The 25,234-nt window shown below is 38.4% G+C and overlaps 1 protein-coding gene across 2 annotated transcripts in view; it reads right to left on the bottom strand.

Annotated features, from left to right (window-relative positions):
* OGT (O-linked N-acetylglucosamine (GlcNAc) transferase) overlaps positions 1-25,234 on the bottom strand; it is a 41,608-nt gene that overhangs the window by 9,785 nt on the left and 6,589 nt on the right. For both annotated transcript variants that reach the window (XM_043458227.1, XM_043458228.1), the window contains exons 4-20: positions 18,000-18,068; positions 14,612-14,728; positions 11,741-11,820; positions 11,059-11,254; positions 10,648-10,788; positions 9,978-10,078; positions 9,665-9,818; positions 9,459-9,560; positions 9,085-9,264; positions 8,066-8,224; positions 7,860-7,949; positions 4,791-4,916; positions 4,224-4,394; positions 3,996-4,112; positions 3,733-3,903; positions 2,209-2,361; positions 57-309 (exon numbers count right to left, since the gene is read on the bottom strand). In XM_043458227.1, coding sequence (XP_043314162.1) covers positions 57-309; positions 2,209-2,361; positions 3,733-3,903; positions 3,996-4,112; positions 4,224-4,394; positions 4,791-4,916; positions 7,860-7,949; positions 8,066-8,224; positions 9,085-9,264; positions 9,459-9,560; positions 9,665-9,818; positions 9,978-10,078; positions 10,648-10,788; positions 11,059-11,254; positions 11,741-11,820; positions 14,612-14,728; positions 18,000-18,068 — 2,380 coding nt within the window. The remainder of the gene's footprint in view (positions 1-56; positions 310-2,208; positions 2,362-3,732; positions 3,904-3,995; positions 4,113-4,223; positions 4,395-4,790; positions 4,917-7,859; positions 7,950-8,065; positions 8,225-9,084; positions 9,265-9,458; positions 9,561-9,664; positions 9,819-9,977; positions 10,079-10,647; positions 10,789-11,058; positions 11,255-11,740; positions 11,821-14,611; positions 14,729-17,999; positions 18,069-25,234) is intronic.

The following is a 25,234-nucleotide window of genomic DNA, read 5'->3' as shown; positions in this document are numbered from 1 at the left end:
TCACCTGGAAGTGTTTATTCCAAGGAGATTTTAAAAAGAATAAGGAAGCAACTCACCTGGCATAGTCACCATGGGTGTCCCTGCCCAGAGAACATCCATCCCTGTGGTGTGCCCGTTACAAAGGGGAGTGTCTAGACAGACATCAGCCAGCTGGCCTCTCCGGACATGTTCCTCTTTAGGAGCAACAGGTGAAAAAATGATACGGTTCTGAGGAAGTCCCATATTCTGTGCATATTGTTGAATATTAGGTTCTCCTACTGCTGGAAAACGTAACAGCCACAGTACACTATTGGGAACACGCTTCAGAATCTAAAATAGGGAAAACAAGAACAAGTATTAATAGCTCTGCCCTTCTCAAGAAAGGCTCCCATAAATTTCTAGTAATTCTACCATATACTATATTCTATGCTTTTCACCCAGGAAGCAGCCTACTGTGAACTTAAGTTCTTCTTTCACATAGATGAATTAGATCAACTGGGTTACAGTGCTTTGCTTAGCTGTCCCCAAACACAGTTCAAAGAAACAGGAGACTGATGCCAGAAGCACAAAACAAGTAACTAATTGGAATAATCTGAGGCAGCCATGCCCTGTGGGAACTGATACTAGGAGTGGTTTTTGTCCACAAGATAGGAATTTTCCATTTCAAGTTTCAAATTCCCCAGCATGGTACAACAAACAAAGTTAGCTCACACTTGCCAAACTTTATTTGCCCAATCTAGATCAGGGGTCGGCAGATTTTTTTTCTGTAAAGGACCAGAGAGCAAATATTTTTGCTTTTGATGCCAGCATGGACTCTGTCATAACTATTCAATTCTGCCCTCATCACTGGAAAGTAGCCACAGACAATATGTAAATTAGCAGTCATAGCTTTATGTCAATAAAATTTTATTTATAAAAACAAGCAGTTGGAAAAAAAAAAAAAAAACCAAGCAGTTAGGACTTCCCTGGCAGTCCAGCGGTTAAGACTGTGCTTACACCACAGGGGGTGTGGGTTTGATCCCTGATTGGGGAACTAAGATCTGGCATGTCTCACATTGTGACCAAAAACAAACCAAAAAACCAAACAAACAAAACAAGAACAAGCAGCAGACTGGATTTGGCCCACAGGCCACAGTTTGTCAACCTGATTTAGATCTACATCTATTTAATTAAGTTAACCATCCCTTCATTGAAAGTCATGAAAACAGATTTCAGAATTTAGGGTATTTCAGATTTTTTAAAAGTAGTACAGTAAGTATAAATTGCATAATGTGCTCAGCAGCAACTTCCTATAAACAAACATTAATATCTTTCCATCAAGATGTAGGAATATTCATACTAAATGGAATAAAATAAAGAATCATAAATAGCTTAACATCATTTCAGGCAGTTTTGCTACCAAATAAATTTACTGCAAACTTATGAACATGTTTTTGGTTTTCAGGTTTTTTGAAATGGGGAAGTGAAGACTAAGGGATAGTAAACCTGAACTCATCTGCTTCCTCTTTTCCCCCACTCTCTCTCTTCCTTTAAAAAAAAAAAACAGACCAAAAAACCCAGATATTGATCAGAAAAAAAGTCAACCAAGAATTATCTCCATTTTAGCTCTATGGAATAAAAACCAGATATGGATATAAGTTTAGAACCTTCAGAGGTCCTGCTTACGTGAAGTGGTACGATAAAATGACTGATAGATAATGGCTTAAACCAATTCCTTCCTAGTTTTAACTCCATGATACTGCAAGAATGACACTAAACACAGATGAATATACATTAACAGCTTTACTATCAGCTTAGACCATGAGTTGGCAAATATAGCCTATAAGCCAAATCTGACATATCTCACGTATTGCCCACTTTTGTAAATAAAAATTTACTGGAACATACCTACACTCATTCATTTACATAAGTATGGTGTTTTCCTGTTACAATGGCAGAACTGAGTAGATACGACAGACAGTATGGACTGAGAAACCAAAAATATTTACCATTTGACCTGAAGAAGTTTGCTTTTAAACACATAAATTTTCAAAGTTCATAATGTGATATTTAGACACATGAAAGAAAATAAAAAACTGCTGAAATCTACAGCTTTTTTGAAAATTAGACATGAGCACAATAGTTCCTGAATGGGGGTGGGAGAGGGGCAGGCAGCCTCAGCAAGACGGCCTATATACAGAATCTTTTCTAGAATCTCTAGACATTAATAATGAATCTACACATACTCACATTTGCCCACATCTGCAAAGTGGAAGGGTCAATTTTATATAACTGATTAAAGTTACAGTACACAATGGCATCTTCCGGTAACCCATACTGAGAACGTGTGGTTACAATAATGGTACGAGGAACCTCTTCTCCAGTGGCAGCCTTATTGTTGATCTACAACAAGAAAAAGAATATGATGATTATACTTAAAGTCAACATACTCCAATATTTTTCAATCAATAAAGAATCCTTATGATGCAAAGTGGTATAACCATTAAAAGTCATATAACTAAACTACAATGAGAAAATATTTGTGACGCATTATGTTAAAGGAAAAAAGTTAGGGCACTATCTTAATTTGGGGTGGACTGCACAATGAAACATCTCACTCTAGCCAAAAGTTCTCTTCAAAATCCTATACATCCAACAGCAAGCTTCTTCTCACTCTTTTTCTTCATGAATGAAATGTCCTTTTCTAAATCACATCCACCTTTCAGGACTAAACTTCAATTACCAAACAATCTCTATAGGAGCGCCTCGCCTCACCACTATTTCTGAGCATCTGTATACATAATTATACTCTTATCTTGCAATTCCCACACATCTGGGGACTACCTTACATTGTTATGTAACTATTCCAGGTGTGATGGACGTCTCATACAAATGGGCATTGTGTTCTACATTCAAAATTCTTTGTCCTTGTACACTTCAAGAATTACACTTTTTTTCCCCTTAAGTCAAGCATGTCTGCCCTATTGTTTCAAAGGACAGTTAACCAGAAGGGGGGGGCGACACACCACTGTCTTTTCAGCCCAATACACATTATGGGTGATTAATTCCCTTACCTGAACTCACTACAAGCACCCTTTGTATAAATTGCTATACCACTAAAACTTTTAACTCCTAAGAGGTCAAAGATCCTTGCCTTATGATCTCTTGACAGAGCTACACATTCACTTATTCAAGTACACAAGCAATATACATTTACTTAGCACATACTACATTACGGAGGCTAAGACACAGGCTCTAAAGTAATTCAATTCAGTGGCAAATACATTCAAACCCAGGACTTAGAATGTGTTGTGCTGGATGTAAAGATATATCCCAAATATTACAGAAGCAGAGAATACAGGTACCAATGGAGCAGGGGAGGAGAGGTTACAGATATGGACAGAAACAGATTGTCGGAGGAGCTGTCTGAACTGAAAGTCTTAAAGATGAGTGAGATTTAATTGAGGAAAGGATGAGTTACAGAAGCAAGAAACTGTATGATGTCTACAGATATTTCACCATTGATAAGAGTAAAGCCACAGAGGCAGGGAATAACAAGGTATTAACACAGAAGACTCTCATTAAGTAATCTGCTGGCTGAACGCAAGCGACTTTTAAAATCAAACAAACCTATATAAGATGCCAGTTTCCCCCAAATTCATTTCCTCATCTATAAAACAGGAGTAATGATGCTTACCTCCTAGAGTTATGAGATTTGAAAAAGATAAATGTATACTTGGTGGTACATAGTACATTCTATTATTCTCTTCTTACCTGGGTAGTCGCCAGTCCATTGCTAATACTGAATCCATTAATTGTTATCTGAATTTGTCCTCTGTTAATCATTTCAATAACTGCTTCTGCAATAGTATTCATAGGAATGACAGGCATATTAAGAGCTGTATTACTGCTGTCCGCATTGTCTCCTCCATCTGGACATTTCATCTTGAAATAATTACACACAAAATACATCATTAGGGAAAAGATCCCAAATGCAGATAACTTTATTTCAATTACAATATTGACCAGGTTCTGACCTTGACAATTTTCACATCTGGTAGACTATCAAGAAATGCTTTGAGGTCGATGCCATTCAGCACAATCCGATTGTCATAAATGTGCCCATTGGACTTAAAATCGATAACTGCTTTTTTCTAATAAAAAAAAAGTTTCAGACATATCTGTTAGGATGCATAGGAACAGTAGTAAGAAATAAATGACTACAGTTCTTTGCAATTCCCCTACAGCACTGTTTTTCTACCTACCTTCAGGTGAGGGAACATATTAGCATGATCACCAATAAAGAAAGTATGAGGCATATAAGCCAGCTTCTCAGAATATTGCTCAGCAACTTCAGCAGGTGAAGTTTCCTGATCAGTGATGATATAATCCATGAAAAGTGCGCCACTAGTCCCAGGATACCCCAGCCACATTGCCTAGAAGAAAAAAAAAATCAGATGAAAAACTAAGAACCTTCATCAAAAGGGTCTAAAATTAAATAAGTAAACAAACGAGGGTGGACTTCTTTAGCCAAGAGCAATCAAGTAATATTTTAGACTAAACTTCCAAGTGTTAAACTGTTTTTCCAATTTATAACACAGAACAACTGTTTACATCAACTACAAACTGCATGTCTCCATAAACATGTACCTGTGGGCATTGTGTCCTTACCTGTAATTCTTTGTCCCTATGCATTTTCAAGAACTACACTTTTTTCATAAGTTAGGCACGTCTATCCTATTGTGTCAAAGGACAGTTAACCAGAGGGGGAAAACATATCACTGTCTTCTTAGCCCAATAAACATAGTGAATGTTGTTATTATTTCCTTTACCTGAATAGGAGCTGGCCTGAGAGCAAAGAGTTCATTTCGAGCACCCTTGGTATAACCATTCATATTTACAAGGATGTGTATACCATCTTGATGGATGCGATCAGCTGCTTTTCCATTGCATGGAATCTACAGAATAAAAAAATAAAAATTTATTATGTACGATCTCAGACTGATTCAATTAGCCTTAATGGTATTAAACATTATTCAAATTCCCAGATGCAAAAACACAAGAACACAAATTAAGAATATATTAATGCAGAGTAAAAATATGGTTAAGTGCCATTAAAATGGGCCCACAGTATCACAGAAACAGGATACAAAGGAGGAAGAGTTTAATTCTACATTGAATGTATGAACTAGGCTTCATAGCAGAGATGGTATTTGTAATGGGTGTCCAAAGATGAACAGGAGTTTGAGGGAGTTGGAAGAATTACAATCTCACAGAGAACTGTATGAATAAGGAACCAGAGTAAAGTGCACTGTAGGTTTAAAAAAGTGGGTAGATCACTTCTGTTTGCTATAGGGTATAACTGAAGGCCTGAAATTAAAAGACGCTTGCTCCTTGGAAGGAAAATTATGACCAACCTAGACAGCATATTAAAAAGCAGAGACATTACTTTGCCAACAAAGGTCCGTCTAGTCAAGGCTATGGTTTTTCCAGTAGTCATGTATGGATGTGAGAATTGGACTATAAAGAAAGCTGAGCACAGAAGAATTGATGCTTTTGAAACTGTGGTGTTGGAGAAGACTCTTGAGAGTCCCTTGGACTGCAAGGAGATCCAACCAGTCCATCCTAAAGGAGACCAGTCCTGGGTGTTCATTGGAGGGACTGATGTTGAAGCTGAAACTCCAATACTTTGGCCACCTGATGCGGAGAGCTAACTCATTTGAAAAGACCCTGATGCTGGGAAAGATTGAGGGCAGGAGGAGAAGGGGACGACAGAGGATGAGATGGTTGGATGGCATCACTGACACAATGGACATGGGTTTGGGTGGACTCCGGGAGTTGGTGATGGACATGGAGGCCTGGCGTACTGCGGTTGATGGGGTTGCAAAGAGTTGGACACAACTGAGCAACTGAACTGAACTGAATGGTGGGTGAAAAGTACTGGCAAACAAGGTTGCAGTCAAACTCAGAAAGGTTGTGAAGGCCATTCTGAAGAGTCTGGACTTCATACATGCACACCAATGTTCACTGCAGCATTACTTATGCATTATTTACAACTGTCAAGACATGGAAGTAACCTAAGTGTCCGTCAAGGGATGAATGGATAGAGAAGATATGGTATACATACACAATGGAATAGTCCTCAGCCATTTAAAAAAAACAGAAATCTTGCCATTTGCAACAACATGAATGATGGACCTGGAGGGTATTATGTTAAGTGAAATAAATCAGACAAAGGGAAATACCATATGATCTCACTTTTATGTGGAATCGAAAACAGACTAGATACAGACAACAAACGGGTGGCTGCCACAGGAAAAGGAGGGAGGGGGGCATAATAGGTGAAAAAAATAGGTTTAAAAAAATGGGTAGATCACTTCTGTTTGCTATAGGGTATAACTGAAGGCTAATGGTGGGTGAAAAGCACTGGCAAACAAGGTTGCAGTTAAACTCAGAAAGGTTGTGAAGGCCATTCTGAAGAGTCTGGACTTCATATATGAAGTTTTACATATATGAAGATTGCTAAAAAGAAAACCCCTCCAGGTATAAAACAAGCCACAGGGATATAACATATGACATGAGGAATATGGTCATAATACTGTAGTATTATGTATGGAGACAGACAGTTACCAGACTTTTCATGGTGATTTCATAATATGTGCAAATGTCAATAACTCTGTAGTACACCTGAAATTTTCCCAGGTGGCGCTAGTGGTCAAGAACCCGCCTGCCAATGCAGGAGATGCAAGGTTTGATCCCTGGGTTGCAAAGATACCCTGGAAAAGGGAATGACAACCCACTCCAGTATTCTTGCCTGGAGAATCCCATGGACAGAGGAGCCTGGTGGGCTACAGTCCATAGGGTTCAAAGAGTCGGACACAACTAAAGCGACTTAGTGTGTGCACACACACCTGAAACTAATATTGTATGTCAACTATGCTTCAATTAATATATATATATAAAAGATAAATATATATTTTTAGAGTTTAGACTTCAGTCAATAAGCAGTGAATCCTGAAAGGTCTCAAGAGATGGAGGGTCGTATGCTGCTTAGTCACAGAAGAGTCCAACCCTACACCAAAAATGGTAAGGTATACGTCCAAAGCAATAGTTATAATGCAAAAGATGTTGGGTACAAATTATTCATGAAATGACAAGAGTCTTGCAGTTCTCCTACTAGGACTTCAATGATTCATCTATATGAATTACTAGATATACCATACATACCTCTGTTAGTCACCAAAGTGGCCAAAAAAGCCTGTAAGAAAAAACTCTAGTCCATATCTTCAGCAACATTCCCCCACAGGTTTCAGTCTTAATTTATCATAAAACTTTAGCTCCTAGAGAAAATAGCAACGGAGCCAAGTATAGAAAATAAAGATTTAAAGGCAAAGGCCCTTTAAATGACCTGTTTGTTGTTCTTCCAAGCCACCATTTTGTTCAACTTATTCAGGTAATATTAAATATCTACTGTCACAAGTGCTAGCTCAATCCCCAGAGAAGTTCTATGTCCAAGCATAGATATATCATATTTCTATTTAATTTGCAACCTCAGCAAAATCCATGCTGATTATAAATGTAATGTAATAAATGTAAGTAATCAAGGAAATAAGATCAAAGCAACTGCCCACAGGCATGTAGTATGCATGTGCGCGTGTGCGTGTGTGTTAGTCGCTCAGTCGTTTCCAACTCTTTGCGACCCCATGGGCAAACCCACCAGGCTCCTCTGTCCATGGTATTCTCCAGGCAAGAATACTAGAGTGGGTTGCTATTCCCTTCTCCAGGAAAGGCATGAAACAGCTGATGTTAAATATTTGTCAGGAAAAATACAAGCTAGACGTCAACAGTTTTATTCACTATTTGCTCAAATTAAAAGGCTGAAGTATAAGAGTTACACCTACCTGAGAAAGATCAATGAAATGATTGGCTTCTGCCATCACCTTCACTCTGAAGTTTGTGCCATCATCTGGGCTCAAGGCATAACAGAATACCTGAAAGGTAGCACATAGTATATATTTAATAACCTTGGCTCAGATCTTTCCTAAAAAGACACTGGGCTTAACACGTAATGGTGACAACAGTGGCTCTAGGGAAACACTAGTCTTACCTCAAATTTATCAGGATTGTGCATGCCTGGAATAGACTGCATAAGATGAGAAGTAGGATGATTCCCAAAGTCAGAACTCACGTATCCTACACGCAGTCGACCATCACTGAGCTTCAAGTCTTTTGGATGCTCATATGGTGGTTTATGAAGGACATTAATCTAAGAATGGAATTCAAGGCTTGTTAGTAAAGTTGAGTCTATATGTAAACTTTCACCTAGGAAAACTGACTAAAAACACAACGCACACCTATTGGGAGTGGTTTTGTGCCCAGAATACTTCTTTAATTCATATAGCCAGTTCAATGCAACCTTAGCAACTTATATAATATGGTTCATACTGTGACCTGTTTCTGAGGCCAATGAAATAGCCCAAGCAAGTCTAAAAGTTATAGGAAGGAAGCAAAGTGGACAGAGTATGACAAACCCTACATTTTAGAAGAAAATTCTGTAGGGAAATATTTTCAAAAAACAGAATTAGACCTAGCACTCCACTCTACTCTGCTAAGTAAATTCCCACCTTTTATCAGGTAGTGCTCTAATTCTCAAAAGTGAGTATAAAATACAACATTATTAAAAACTATGATTTTAAAATTAAAGGAAAACACCATCAGCCTACCGCTAGTATTTCAGTTAAGGATTCTGCCTTATAGAATGGAAGGGATTATGATCAAGATAGGACAGGGACTTCCTTGGTGGTCCACTGCCTAAGACTCCACGCTCTCAATGCAAGGGCCTGAGTTTGATCCTTGGTCAGGAAACTACATCCTGCGTACTGCAACTAAAGACTGCATATGCCACAATGAAGACTGAAGATCCTGCATGCCACAACTAAGACCTGGTGCAGCTAAATATGACAGGACACAATGGAAGGAGCTTCTGGGCTCACTCACGAAGCTTCATTTCTCAACTTGGGTGATGTTCACCTTATGATAACTCACTAAGCCATAAATCTGATTCACACAGTTTTTTGTACCCATGTCTTACTTTACAACAAAAAGATTAAAACAAAAGACTTGCACCTTATCCAAGCAGAGGTTCCCATGCCTCTCAGCAATAGCTTTCCTGAAGCCATGAGAAAGAGGATATAGCATACTATGATGAGGATGCACAGAAGGCAACCTATTCTTCTCTAACTGGTCAGCCACAATGCTAACCAACTTCTTCATTCGCTCATCATAGTCTGTCCAGTCACAGACAATCTAGAGAAGGCAAAAAGAAGATATTATCCAGAAAATCGTATTCCAAGACTTAACATTTTTTTATGTCTTTGGCCTAAAGTAATGTCAGATAACCCATTAGAGAACACTGTCTCCAACCAAGCTTGGATTAATATGGCACATAACAAAAAGAGATTACCACCCTGAAAACCAGTTACTGGCCCGTTATTCTTTACCTGCAGGCAATGAGCCAAATTACAGTAAGCATCAGGAAAATCAGGTTTAAGCTTCAGAGCAGTGCGATAAGAAGCAATTGCTTCTGGAATATTCCCTGAATCCTGGAAGTAAATAAAGTGGGATGGTTAAAATGTTCCCTAAAATTAAAAACAATACATAATTTAAGATGCACATTTTATAATAAAATACATATAAAAAATAGTACCTTGTGAATGGAAGCCAGATTACTGTGGGCATCTGCAAATGCAGGGTTAATCTGAATGGCACGAGTATAACACTGCAAGGCTCCCTGAACATCTTGCATCTCCTTTAGAGTGTTTCCCATATTAGAGTAAGCATCAGCAAAGGTAGGACTGATTCTAAAGGACAGGACAAATATTTTACTTCGCTAGTACCAAAACCTTTAACCCCTGTAGTATTAATTTAGTCTGCTGTTACTAAAAGTGCCATATATCAAATGTGCCAAACACCAAGCATTTAAAACCTTTAAAGAAAAAATAAGGCTGGGAGTCTCTTACCGAATCGCCTCCTTATAATGCATCAGAGCTTCCTGCAGTTTTCCCTGCTGCTGTAATACACTTGCTAAATTTGAATGGGCAGCAGCAAACTCTGGGAAGACCTATGAATATTAAAAATGGTAACTGAGGTTTAAAAAAATAGCTAAAACAGCAATAATAACTTACAAGAACTTGGCTTAAGCACCTTTATATCCCTATACTTCTCTCTACCTTCTCCAAGTCTATGCATTCTTCAAAGCCAAACAGCTCAAATTCTACCTCTTCATTTTATACCTCTCCATGTTTCAAAACATAATGAGGTAGACCTCTCCTCAATTTATGCTGGTAACACTAGTATCTCTCTCTTTGAAATTGCTACCACATCTAACCAACCAACATTATAGCCATCAGGCACTGAAATTATATACTTACTGGTAACTCCTCTTGAACTGTCGCTTACTGTTTAAATTTTTATGCAGATCTTATCTACACATAAAATAACAAACTCAATGTTAAGGACTTTCTTGAATGTTACACAGGACCTCACTCATACCTTAGGTACTCAATTAATTGGTTCAATGAATGATTCAACCACTATTTATTTTTACAAAAGAGGTAGATGACATGGCAGATTTAATTGCCTTCCCTCTACTGTCACACAAAATACCCAATCACACCACCCTCAACATACTTCTAATGCTTTACGATACAAGCGAACTGCCTCTTCAATGTTTCCCTGTTCCCGTTTGATATTGGCTAGGTTGTTCAGAGAGTCTGCATGGGTGGGACACAGTCGGAGAGCTGTATTATAACAATCTTCTGCTTCAGCAACCTAAAAAACAAAACAAACTATTCAAACCCTATACAGAGGAATTAAAGAACCACCAGTGATATTATTCTAACAATTGCTTAGTTAAGCCTAGTGGCTGATAATATTCCAGAAACAGGTATTTTTTGCTATTCTTCCTCTCAACCAAAACTCCAAAGTAAAACAATTTACTGCTTCAATATTTAATGACAATAAATACAGGACAATACATAAAAAATGACTTTTTAAAAAATCATACCAGGTAACAAAGAAAAAGTGAGTAAAAATCCTTACACTGCCCTTCTCTTTGAGAGCATTGGCTAAGTTGCAGTAAGCATCAGGGAAATGCGGCTGCAGTTCAATAGCTCGCCTGTAGGTGTCTATTGCTAGATCTATCAGGCCTTGCTCATAGTATACACAAGCCAGGTTGCCGTGTACCACCGCATGATTTGGACTCAAGCTTAGAGCACGAAGGTAAGCTGCCACAGCTCTGTAAATAAAAAAACACACACACAATATAACTAACCTTTAGTGGATGCTTTGTTACAATTAATTCATGCCACACTATACTTAATCTCAAAAATCAATATTGCACCTTTATAAAATGTATTTTTACACTGAAAACTTTTCTGTACCCACGTAAGAAACAGGCTTTCCTTTGAAAACAACACAAAGTTAAAATTCAGGATTTACTTTACTTTTTGAACCATGCAGAAGGAATAATTTTTTCTAAAAGATAACCATTTCAATAGTTTTACAATAAAGGAAATTTCAACTAAACTCCTAGTGAGACAGATAGTGACTTCGTGAAAAGCCAACAATGCAAAGTCAGGCAATAATAAAAGGCAACACAGCAGACCTGATCAGGGAAAGCAACACTATAGAAAAGGAGTGTATTTCAATGAACCATTGTAATAATTTCAGTCCAAACTCTGAAGTGTTGATACAACAGACTCCAAAAGGAACATTCTCTCACCTGTCAAAAATCCGTGCCTCTTTCAAGACATTTCCTAAATTGATATAAGCATCCAGAAAATTGGGGTCAAGGGTGACAGCCTAAAAATTGCAAGATAGTTACTTAGAGCAAGTTAGAATTTCAGACTCACTTCCCAATTACAATTCTTAATTCTGACATAATTTTAGATCTCCCATTATATTTTCTAGTATAATTAAATATTATTTCTTTCATTTTTAAAACCCACTTATTTCAGTACATTCATTATTCACAAACCTCAATATTATCAAAATAACTTCCCATGTAATATGAGTAAAATGTGTCCTGAAGGAAAAAATTTTAAACTGAGTCTGCTCCAATTTTATTGAGCTGAATACTTCTAATAGCTGGCCCTATTTTTTTCTCAATTAATGAAGCCTAGCTTTTCTAAAAAATAATGGCAGGAAGCAGCAGCAAACTCTGAGAAAGGAAATACATACTTCAATAACTACTACTGTATACTCAGACATTAGTAACATATGTAATTAGAGCCATATACTCAGTAAGATACATTACTACAATGGGATGCTAACCATTAAATGGCCTCATCCAAATAGTTCTGAAGCTATCTTAACATATGAGCAGATATATCCACAGAAGTAATTCTCAACCCTGGCAGTGTATCAGAATTCACCTTCTAAATGGTAGGACTTCCCCGGTGGCTCGGTTGGTAAAAAGTCTCCCTGCAATGTGGGAGACCAAGGTTTAATCCCTGGGGCAGGAAGATCCCCTGGAGAAGGAAATGGCAACCCACTCCAGTATTCTGGCCTGGAGAATTCCATGGACAGAGGAGCCTGGTGGGGCTACAGCCCATGGGGTCACAAAGAGTCGGACACGACTGGAGTGCCTAACACTTCCTAAATGGTGCCTGAGTTCTATCACAGAGCAATTAAATCAGATTCTCTGAAAATGGGGCTGGGGGACTTCTCACAGAGGTCTAGCGGTTAAGACTCTGCCTTCCAATGCAGGGAGACAGTTCAATCCCTGATCAGGGAACCAAGATCCCACATGTCTTAGGTTGCAGCCAAAAAGTAAAATGAAATAAAAATTTAAAAAACGAAAATGGGGCCAGGACATCCATATCTTTTACAAGCTCCTCATGTGCAACCAAAGAGAACCACTGAGCAAGAGTAGGTACTCTTTCTTTTTAACTTATCTGGCTGCACCAGGTCTTAGTTGCAGCACTCAGGATCTTTGACCTTCTGCAGCATGCAGGATATTTAGTTGAGCCACATGGAATCTAGTTCCCTGACCAGGAATCAAACCTAGGTCCCTTGTACTGAGACCACAAAGTCTTAGCCACTGGACCACCAGGGAAGACCCAGTAGGTACTCTTATAGTGTAAAAAGTGGAAACCTGAACTGAAACACTGAAAAGGTAAAGGTAATAAGTAACTGTGAATATATTTAAGATTCATTAAGAATACTTCCTCTTCATAGATGGCAACTTTGCTGCACTTAAGTTAGATTATCTATAGTGATAGATGTCCACCCACTAACTTTTTATTATGGAAAATTTCAAATATATACAAAAGCAGAGGACTATAACAAACCCCCAAGTCTCCGTTACCCAGATTCAACAATTAAAAAATCATGTTCACTCATATTTAATCTATATTCCAGCCTAACTTGCCCTCTTCCCAGATTGTTTTGAAGCTAATTTTCAGTGCTCTCAAAAATATTTCAAAATATATTTCAGGGACAATACAGGAATATTTTTTCCTAGCATAACCACAATACCAATATCATACCTAAAAAATGACAGCAATTCCTTAATATCAAGTATCCATTCAGTGGTCGAATTTCTGATTAACTTTGATTCAGGATCCAAATAAGACCCATACAATTAACATGTGAGTTTAATCTTTTAAATTAAAAGTTTAAATCTCCATTTTTATTCCTGCAATTTGTTGAAGAGATCAGATCATTGTTCTATATAGCTTCCCACAGTTTGAATTTGCTGACTGCACTCCCATGGCGTCTTTAACATGTTTATGCTTCCATCTCATGTTATTTCCTATAAATTGGTGGAACTACAAGCTTAATCAGATTTGGGTTCTCTTCTCTTTTTGCAAGGCTACTTTGCTGGTGGCATATCAATACTCCTATCACAAGGTACAAAATGTCTGGTTGGGTCTCTTTTTTGCCACTGATAAATGCCTAAATTTATTACTGGTGACACTCAGATTCTATCAATTACCTACTTCATTTATTAACTGGAACACTTGTATAAAGAGACACTTTCTCCTATCAACTCTTGGGTTACCCTGATGTCCAGTTCACACAGGAGAGGACAATTTTTTAACCAGTTTTCATAATGAGTTGGTCCTTATTTTCTCAAGATGACCCATGAATTTCTTCTTAGAATAATTATGAACCCATGAATTTGAAGTATTTGATAAGTTTCAATAATATTTCAGTTATTATTCCCACTGATGCTCAACGCCCATTTTTAGAGAGTGGAAGTCTCTTCCAGTTTCCTCCTGAGTACTTTTGACAAAAATATATCAAAATTTCCTTGCTTTCTGCTATGACAGACTCTGGCACTCCAGATTAATTTTGTACATTTCCTGCCCCAGATCTGCAATCAGTCTTTTCACCAAGAAACCCTGCTTTTTTACAACCCTGCTTCTTTTCAAGTTGCCAGTTTAAAAAACCAATTTTTAACTACTAAAGTACATTTTCAATGCAAAACTGGAAACTGCCATATACCATCCAGCAAATGCTACAATACTGTCAGAGAAAGAAAGATACTACATGGCTACTTAAGTAAAGGACTATTATTCAGTTCTAGTAGAAACACCCTGCATACATAAGTATTTCATAAATACCAATTATTAATTTAACGACTAACCTTTTCAAAGTGATGAATTGCAAGCCAAATCTCCCCTTGTGCATTAAAAACACAGCCAAGATTACTCCAAGCTACTGCAAAGTTCGGTTGCGTCTCAATTGCTTTCAAATAACATGCCTTAGGAGGGGTTAATGAAAGAAGATGGGAGGGGAAGGAGGTAAAGGGAAAGGGGAAAATTTGTAAAGGGAAAAAAAAAAAGATTGGGGGAGGGGGAAGAAGGTGATATCATTATTCCTTCTCTGACCAGCCAAAAGTGACCCTGCAGCATAGGCTCGCTTGCGCCAAAACTAATGCGCTGCCACAGCTGGCTGCTCCTGCGCTTGCGCCACCAGAACCCAGGTGCAAACCACCATGTTCAGTTCTGCCAACCAATATCCAACCCTTACACTGGGACTTAACCAGGAAGTCAGTTGCCTTAAGACTCTATGCCAGACTTCTCTTATCTCAACACCTAAGGGCTCCTGCTACTGTTTTCAAATGGTATCGAGAAGGTACAACTTAAGGCTAAATTCTCCCCACCTATGCTCCCTACCCAAGTTTCCCAAAGTGTGTTCTACAAGGTGTTAATAGTCATTACCAGGAAAAAGAGATTTCATGATCAAATAAATTAAGAAAACAGAAAATAGGTTTCTTGACTATAGGACTTCCCTAAGCCTTTAACAGTATACAGCGGGTTCCCTAAACTTAGTTGATCATGGATTTCCTCTTTTATTGGACATTTCATGATAATACTTATAAAACACATTTTGGGAAATGCTGCTCTAAATAAACAATATTGTTCCTCACTAACATCAAACTATGTTGAGGAGGAAAACATTTTTCTGCCAAGGCAGATATAAGGCCAAGCTGTCAGTCACATCCTTGCAATGCCCTTGTCTCCAAGGGGGACTGAAGCTGAAACCTCATATGACAGGATTGCACCTAGGTTGAGGTCCCTGTAATGCGAGCGCAAACATCGCTTGCGCAACCTAACAGCATCGCACTGCGCAATCGCTGCGAACTGCTGCGCTACATAGAACACCCCTAGACGCAGCAAACGGCCAACCAGATCCATTAATCTACTAGACAGGCCCATAGAGAATATTTTCTTAATGAGATTAGTTGGACTCGAGGTATGTTAAAACCCAATTTTATCCAAAAAGGCTACAGAATAGGACTGAGGGAGCCAGTCAATCAGATTACTCATCTAGTCAACCGTTCACAGGGGCTCATTTGCACGCATTGCGCATTAACGCTGCGCAGCCTTTGCGCTACTGCAGGGTCACAGCGCATCATCAGAAGAGCAGAATGCTGCAATCCAAACAAAGAAGAAAAAAGGAAAAAATGAACAACAAGAAGAGTTAGAAGCTTTTACTAGTAAATTATCTCTAATAATTTTTAATATCAATTAACTTTTACTTATCTTTGACAGAATTGTGGCTACAGTATAAAACATTTTCTTACATAACTTGCTTGTATTAAAATTATTTTAAGCTGTTTCTGAAGCCACAAGACAGAAGATTCAGGCATGGAGGCAAATTGTTTTGCTGTGGCAGTTACAAACCCGTTACCATATTTCTCATCATGTGACTTTTCGGTGCGTTCCTTGCTGGAAGAGGAGGAGGTGTGTGTCTGCCCTAGATCCAGGCCTCGAGCTCCCTTCAGCGAGGCACCTTACGCATGGAATAGGAGGTTTCACCCACCTGAAACCTTCTAAATACAATATCAATGGTGAAAAACCAAAAACAAGAGAGAAAATAAAAACAAGATCATTAGTAAAAGTTCAACAAAGCAATTGAAATTCTTTGGATGTCTATTACATATGGGAATGAGGACAGTCTCAAGTCTGTAATATGGGAAACATGCAGAAGGGAGAGGGTTAATCAGGGCTATTGCATACAGCAGGGATTTTGCTGGAAGAAAGGCTCTTTATTTTCTACAAAGGCACTGAATTTTGCTTCCATCTACTAGGAATATGCTGGCTTGAATTTTCAAATGCACTGATTACAAAAGAAATACATTGCATTTCACTCAAGAGTATTTTCTTGTTCACTAAGTTCTCACAAAAAAACAGAGTAACATTTTTCAAACTAGGTGTCTCCAGAGCTCTGAAATAAAGAAGTCAGCAACCTAAGGCAGGCGCAATGTCTCAGCCTAAACCGATCTCTAAAGCTGCAGTGAAGTGCAATTCATGTTAGCTGTCCGCTTGGTGGGGTGACAATTAATAGAAGCTTATCAAATATTTGTTCTATAAATTACCAATTAGATTTATCAACTAAGACTGGAATCAATTACAATTCATTAGCTGGAAACCTACATAAGGTTAATCCAAAGTGTCAGCAGAATTTATGAGCTATGCACTTAAAACTAGTGCCTTTTAACATTAGATAGTGCTGAAAAGCCTTGTCCCTCCCTGGATGAAGCAAACAGACAGCTACGCTGCGCATACACTCCACGTATTAGCATGCGCGTGGGGCTCAGAGCAACAGGTGGGAGTTTCAGAAGCATTCTGGTTTCTCCCCACTCCTCACCCCTGCAGCGCGGTTGCGTAAGGTGGCTTGTAACAAGACAATTTCATTTACAAATTTAATTTAAAATTATACCAAAAGCTTTAATAACCCAACCTGGTGTTCAAATTCATTATTTGGAAACACAATGCTAAAAGCCACCTTTCCACTTTGGCAAGTTTTCTTTCGATCAGTCCATTTCTCAAACAAACCAGCTTTGTCCTTCTGACTTTTTTTTAAGGAGGTGGGGTGGGAAGAATAAAAGAAGGAAGTAAGGAAGAAAAGAAGGTAAACAACTAGGATTGGAAAAGAGGAAAAAGGAACTTGGGGGAGGGAGTGGGACAAGAAGGGGGAGGATGTTCCAATTATTAACTTGCAATCATTTAACAGCCTTTCTTCCACTGTAAAAAGGGTGAGGAAGATGAAGGGAGGAAGGTTAAATAAGAACTTTAAATGCCAGTATTATAGGGTAACATTTGGATGAAATTCTTCTCCACTTACAAGCCACAAAGGACTTAGAAGAGCAGCATTTTCAATGGCACCTGCATCATATAGGAGTCTTGAGCCAAATCACAGGCGCTCTGCTTGTCACCAGCAGGCAAGCCTCAGATTTGATGGAATGTTATTTATTCCCACACAAGATCATGACGGAGCCCATTGTTATAAAGATGATCTAGTCAGCAGAAAGGCTCCAAAATGTTCAGGTTCTTGCTTTACCCCCAGATTTAGAACAGAAATGCCAAAGCCTGGCCCTGCTCTAGTCTGAGGCGATTCATGCCGTCAGTTTTCCTCAGTTTCATAGGACTGTTTTGTGAAGATAGCTCAATGAAGAGTTGAAGACTTGGCAAAAAGTACAAGTTTCCATAACACTGATGTTTAAATGTGTTCTATCAAACACCTACCTTGGCTTCTTCCAAGCGACCCAGGGCTTTGAGCAGGTTCCCCAGGTCACTGCGAACACAGTACAAATCCTAGAAACCCAGAAATATTCTGGCATTAATTACACTCTGCTTCGTCAACCAAAGATATCTTGAAATTATTTTTATTCATCTAGCTCCATTTTTTTCTGTCAATTAGAGATACTGCTTGACCAATTTCAGTACAGAACCACAATCCCTCATCCTCAATTCCAAATTCCAAAAATTTAAAAAACTCACTTGATGATTAAATCTGACTTGAACTGGCATGAAATTATTTAGAGTTTACGGGTCCCACTCAGTATGAATACTCATACCTTTTGCTGCAGAAATATGTGTTGTGCTAGAAGGTGCTGCTCCAGACTCTCCTGGGGGTTATATACGGTATTATCATCTTTCTAAAGTCCTAAAAATTCTGAATTGTAATACACATTTGATCCCAGCAGTTTCAGATAAGACTATGGGCCTTGCTATAGTTCTCCTCTCCCCAAATGGTAGTCATGTTTAAAAAAAGCATTAACTGTTTGTTCAACTATTTTGTTCAAGGTTATTATGAACCACTACTATATCAAGGGTCAAAAATTTTCCATAGTGGAAAAAAATATTTAGCTGTGATTAGTTATCAGCAAACCTACCCTAAGGCTGTCAGACACATTTAGAAATGTGACTTCATTTCACTATTATAGACAAAAGGATTACCATCCAACCAAAGCTTTAATCCTGGCACCTGGCACTAGATTACTCATTAGTATTAAGTGCCATCAGAGTTGAGTGGGCGAATAATGAAAAGCAGTTGACTCCACTTTTTATTAGCAGCACAATTGTGTTACTAGTCATCTGACTCACCAGTCTGTTCATCAGTATGAAAGACACGTCAGGACAGTGAGCTTAAATTTTTATTTGTCCTTGTTTGCCTTGTCAGTCAACAAGCAAAGACAGTGGCAATAGGGAGTAGGCTTATCATACTAAATTGTTTCATGGGTCGAAGAGCCTTACACTAAGGCCTAGAAAGTGAAATTCAGTCAACCGTGCCAAAGTATCATCATATATATTATTCTATATGCAACGATATCATGGTTTCCAGAATCAGGTGATTAGTTTAACTGATAAACAGCTTTTGTGACTGTATATTATCCATCAGGTGAACCAAAAGTCAGCTAGCAAAGAATAGGCTGCCACAGAAAACCCTTATGGTTGGCCATACTGGGTCACTTCCATGAGTTACGTGATATGTCTGTCCATTGAACAATGACTGGTGTTTGGGGGGAGAAAGGTTGTCTCCTGTGACCTCAAGCACAAAAGGCTAACACTAATCCTCATAGGTATCATTAATCTTATTACAGACTTCTCCTCTTCTAATGAGTCTAACTACTTTTTAACCCTGTTTACACTCTGAGAAGTAATGAATTATATAACCTTGCTATCTTCTTTGTATGATTTTTTCCCCTAAACTTTAAGGGTTACCCTTCTGTTTTGGCAGACCATGACTGAACAATCCAATCTATTCCTACAAACTCCTTCTACTACATCTGATTACTGTGGTTATACATCTTTTGACTTTTACCGATTCCTATGCCTTTTCTGAGCCATAGTAATCAGAAGTCTTGCAATACTTCTCCAACAATGACCCTAGTGGGCTATACATCTCGGTCAACTGTTGCATAATTTTACCCTCCAGTTTCTATGAACTCTTGGATGGATGCCATCCAAGTACTGACAGTGTATGTCATATTTAATTACATCCCAGTATATGTAAATATTTAGTTACATCATTTAGGTCCATTACAACATGCTAAATCAAGTTAACACAGTGCCCATAGTTTAAAATAGATTATCTTCAAGATCACTATAAAATAATAAAGCAACTTTAGAAGGTAAAACATATATTAAATATCATAGTGAAATCCAATTCTCCCATTGGAAATTCAAACATTCATGCATGAATAACTAATTTCTATAAAACTCAAAATTTTTAAAAAAATTCAAAATTCAAGGATACCACTGTTCTCCCCCAAAGCTCAAAAGAAGCTAAGACATCAATTCTGCTCCATTCGTCATGTCAAAAAAATATCTACTAGAAGAATCACACCTTCCAAACCTGGCCTACACTGTATCCATTCCTAGGTTAATATTAGGTTGGTACAAAAGTAACTGCAGTTTCAGACTATGAATTTTTAAACCATAACTTGGCTCAAAAGCATCTTTATTAATAGGAATCATTACAATCAACACACTTTTGCCAATGAGAAATAAGTTTATTTATTCCTGTAGCATAAAAATCTGTGCTTCAGAATTTGATGAACTCTTGGAAAGCATATTCTGCATCCTGCTGGTGTGGAAGCATTTTCCCTGCAAAAGTTATTGAGGTGCTTGAAGAAGTGGTAGGTGGTTGGCGAGAAGTCAGGTGAGGCAAAAGTTCATAGCCCAGTTCGCTCAACTTTTGAAGCATTGGTTGTGTGATGTGTGGTCAGGTGTCGTGGCCTGGAAGAATTGGGCCCTTTCGGTTCACCAATGCTGGCTGCAGGCACTGCAGTCTTCGGTGCATCGCATCGATCTGCTGAGCATACTTCTCAGATGTAATGGTTTTGCCAGGATTCAGAAAGCTATAGTGGCTCAGATGGGCAGCAGACCACCAAACAGTGACCATGACCTTTTGTGGTACAAGTTTCGCTTTGGGAAGTGCTTTGGAGCTTCTTCTCGGTCCAGCCACTGACCTGGTTGTTGCCGGTTGTCGTATAAATTCCACTTTTCAGCACATGTTGCAATCTGATTGAAAAATGGTCTGTTGTTGCATAGAATAAGAGAAGACAGCACTAAAAAATGACGATTTTCTTGATTTTCGGTCATCTCATGAGGGACTCACTTAACTGAGCTTTTTCACCTTTCCAATTTGCTTCAAATGCCAAATGACCATAGAATGATTGACGTTGGGTTCTTCAGCAACTTCTTGTGTAGTTTTAAGAGGATCAGCTTTGATAATGGTTCTTAATTGGTCATTGTCACCTTCCGATTGCTGACCACTGTGCTCCTTCTCTTCAAGGCTCTTGTCCCCTTTGCAAAACTCCTTGAACCACCACTGCACTGGTATTTCTGGGCAAATGTGTTGTTGTTTTGAGTCATCTCCACTGCTTTACAAGCCATTTTGAACTCAAATAAGAAAATCATTCTAATTTGCTTTCTAACATCATTGCCATAATTATAAGCATATAATAAATACAAATATTAAATAAACAGCAAGTATTAGGTTGGTGCAAAAGTAATTGCAGCTTTGCATTGTTGAACTTTGCTATTCAATATTGGAATACATTCTTAAATAAATTTGGTTATGTTATACATCATTTTAATGTGTTTCCCGATTTGCTTTTTGCTAATAACTTATTACTTGCTGTGTATTTTTTTTCAGTGGGTTTTGTCATACTTGCTGTGTATTTTATATTTATTTTAGACTAAGGAAATGATGTTAGACAAAAAGCAAATTCAAGCAATTTTCTTACTCAACTATAAAATGGGTCATAAAGAAGACACAACTCACTACATCAACAATGCATTTGACCCAGGATCACCTAACGAAATGTACAGAGCAGTAGTGGTTCAAGAAGTTTTGCAAAGGAGACAAGAGCCTTGAAGAGGAGCAGCACAGTGGTCGACAACTAGAAGGTGACAATGACCAATTGAGAACCACGATCAAAGCTGATCCTCTTACAACTACACAAGAAGTTGCTGAAGAACTCAACGTCGACCATTCTACGGTCGTTTGGCATTTGAAGCAAATTGGAAAGGTAAAAAAGCTCAGTTAAGTGAATCCCTCATGAGTTGACTGAAAATGAAAAAAAAAATCGTCATTTTTTAGTGCGGTCTTCTCTTATTCTATGCAACAACAACAGACCATTTCTCAATCAGATTGCAACATGTGCTGAAAAGTGGAATTTATACGACAACTGGCAACAACCAGCTCAGTGGTTGGACTGAGAAGAAGCTCCAAAGCACTTCCCAAAGTGAAACTTGCACCAGAAAAGGTCATGGTCACTGTTTGGTGGTCTGCTGCCCATCTGAGCCACTACAGCTTTCTGAATCCTGGCAAAACCATTACATCTGAGAAGTATGCTCAGCAAATCGATGTGATGTACCAAAAACTCCAATGCCTGCAGCCAGCACTGGTAAACAAAAAGGGTCCAATTTTTCTCCACAACCTTGTCCAACCACACATCACACAACCAATGCTTCAAAAGTTGAATGAACTGGGCTATGAACTTTTGCCTCACCTGCTATATTCACCTGACCTCTCACCAACTGACTACCACTTCAAGCATCTTGACAACTTTTTGAAGGGAAAAATGCTTCCATGACCAGCAAAATGCAGAAAATGCTTTCCAAGAGTTCACTGAAGCCCAAAGCACAGATTTTTATGCTACAGGAATAAACATATTTCTTGTTAGCAAAAATGTGTTGATTATAATTGTTCTTATTTTGATTAATAAAAATGTGTTTGAGCCTAGTTACAATGATTTAAAAGCCATGGTCTGAAACCACAATTACTTTTTCACCAACCTAACAAGTCATTAGCAAAAAAAAAAAAAAAATTAATGCAAGAAATGCACATTAAAATGATGTATATAACATAACCACATTTATTTAGAATGTATTCCAATATCAAACAACAAATTTCAACAATGGACCACAATTTTGCACCAACTTACTATCTTTTATGCAAACCTTTATTCAATTCAACAATATGCCTGCAACTGTGGGGAAATAAATTAATAGAATCCTTATCTTCAAAGGGCCTACAATCTATGTGGAAAGACACATACATATTTTTTCCCATGTAAAACATTGCTTTTTTAAAATTTTATTTATTTTTGGCGGTGCTGGGTCTTCATTGCAGCATGGGTTTTTCTCTAGTTGTGAAGAACAGGCTACTCTCTAGTTGCAGTGCATGGGCTTCTCATTGCAGTGACTTCTCTTGTGCAGCACAGGCTCTAAGGTGCACGGGCTTCAGTAGTTGCCTCACGTGGGCTCAGTAGTCGCAGCTGCCAGGCTCTAGAGCACAGGCTCAATAGGTGTGGTGCTCGCACTTTAGTTGCTCCTCAGCATGTGGGATCTTCCCAAATCAGGGATTGAACCAGTGTCTCCTGCATTGGCAGGCAGATTCTTTACCACTGAGCCACCAGGGAAGCCCTTGCTTTGAGTTTTACTTTTATTTCCCCAAGACAGCTTAGCCTTCACTTTACTTGGATAAATTTTACAAGCTACTTTTCTGCTGCTTCTAGTTTTAAACTTCAACAGTATTTCTGATTACAGGGAATGCTGCAAAAATAGCCTAGTTCACAAAGAGTTATGATCACAAAATAATTTTTATCCATTCTACAGTGTTTCAGAATTACCAACTGATTTTTAAACACAAAGTAGATATAGATGCTAATGATGGTTAATCTGGTATGTTTCTTATAGCAAACTTTTGTTCATGCAACACTAAACCCATACATATTAACCAGCCACATAACTGTAAAGAATTTTAGAGAAGTAAATGAACTCAAAGGAGAAATTAAAAGCTGGGCCTTAAAGGATGAGTAGGGTTTTAACAGACAAAAGAGGAGGGCATTGTAGACAAGGGAAAATAGCATGAATAAAGGTAAGATGGAAATGAGTAAGAATTTCCTGTACAACCACCCTTCCTAAGATAGCATCTATTTCCCACCTCTCCTCCTAGAGCCTCCCACCGCCAACACCCAACATCTATATAGATGGGAAATAAAATCGGGTTGATAAAAGCCTACAGTAGTTCTCAATTGCCTCTCAAATTAAATTCAAACTCCTCAGCCTCTCTATTCTTTCTAAATCTTCCAATTGACTCGCCTCTACTACGCTTACTTGTCACTACTTGACTCACCACTTCAGATAAGGAAGTCTACTTGCTATTTACCTTCCTACAGAATGCTTAGGTTATAAGCATCTACTCGAGAAAACCTCATGATTAATACTCTAAGAATAATCATCTGAGGAGCTTACAACTTTTTTCCTTTATGGGTCAGGTCCTGCTCATGTTATAATCCACAACCCCCCCTCCAACACATCTCCCCAATTCCTAACAAAGTATTGTACATACACTTAGTACTCAAATAAACGTCACATATGCACAGCAAACAAAAAAAAAAAAAAGCAGAGAGGGATAGAAATACAATCAACCCTCCGAATCTTCAGGTGAGGAAACCGTGGACATGAAGAGTCAACTAACTATACTACACTACTTTATATAGTGGTAAGGTATATATAAAGGGCTTGAGCACCCACAGATTCTGGAACCAATCCCCCATGGATACCAAGGGATGACTGTTTAAGTTCTTCTACAGTTTAGCTATATGAGGGAGGCTTGCAACAGTAACAACTAACAAAAGACAGTAACACTTGATGGTCAGGATGCCAGCAGATCTCAGGGCTATGCATTCACAATCAAAACAGAAGTACAATCTATAGAATCAGAAACAGGGCTCCTTACAGCAACTCAGCGTTACAGCCATTTTACAAAGAACATTTTATACATAATTCATAAAAGGGATTGTCAAGTATGGGCAACTCTAGTGAGTCATCATGTGGAGATTACTAGCTGCAATAGCATATTCAAATACAATGGACTAAAATTTTAGTGAAATTATTAAATCACCCAACATTATGGAAGCCAATTCAGAATGTAAAAATATCAACAGCTCTACTTCTTAAAAGTAATTTCTATAACCAAGTCAGAGAATAACTTCCAAATTGACATACCATTAACCTAAAGAGACAAACGAAAAAGAGAAAACATGTTGCCAAGACTACCACCTTAACATTTTACTTTTTCACTACTGCAAAACCAAAATAACCTGACTTTATTTCTCATAGAATGCCAACTACAACTCTGATTCAGGCCAGCAATGCACTGCCACAGAAGCACAATTTAGGAACAGACTCAAGTTTCTCTGTCAGTCCTGAATTGACAAAGACATCTGACAGTAAGCTTTAATCTAGATAGGAGCTTCCCAGGTGGCACAGTGGTAAAGAATCTGCCTGCCAATGCAGGAGACACAGGAGATGCGGGGTCGATCCCTAGGTTAGGAAGATCCCCTCGAGGAGGAAATGGTAACCCACTCCAGTATTCTTGCCTGGAAAATTCCATGGGCAGAGGAGCCTGACTGGCCTGCAGGCTGTTCACAGTACCACAGAGTCGGACACAACTGAGCACG

This window comes from Cervus canadensis, chromosome X (genome assembly GCF_019320065.1).
Source record: "Cervus canadensis isolate Bull #8, Minnesota chromosome X, ASM1932006v1, whole genome shotgun sequence".
NCBI lineage: Eukaryota > Metazoa > Chordata > Mammalia > Artiodactyla > Cervidae > Cervus > Cervus canadensis.
This window is presented reverse-complemented; position numbering and strand designations above follow the sequence as displayed.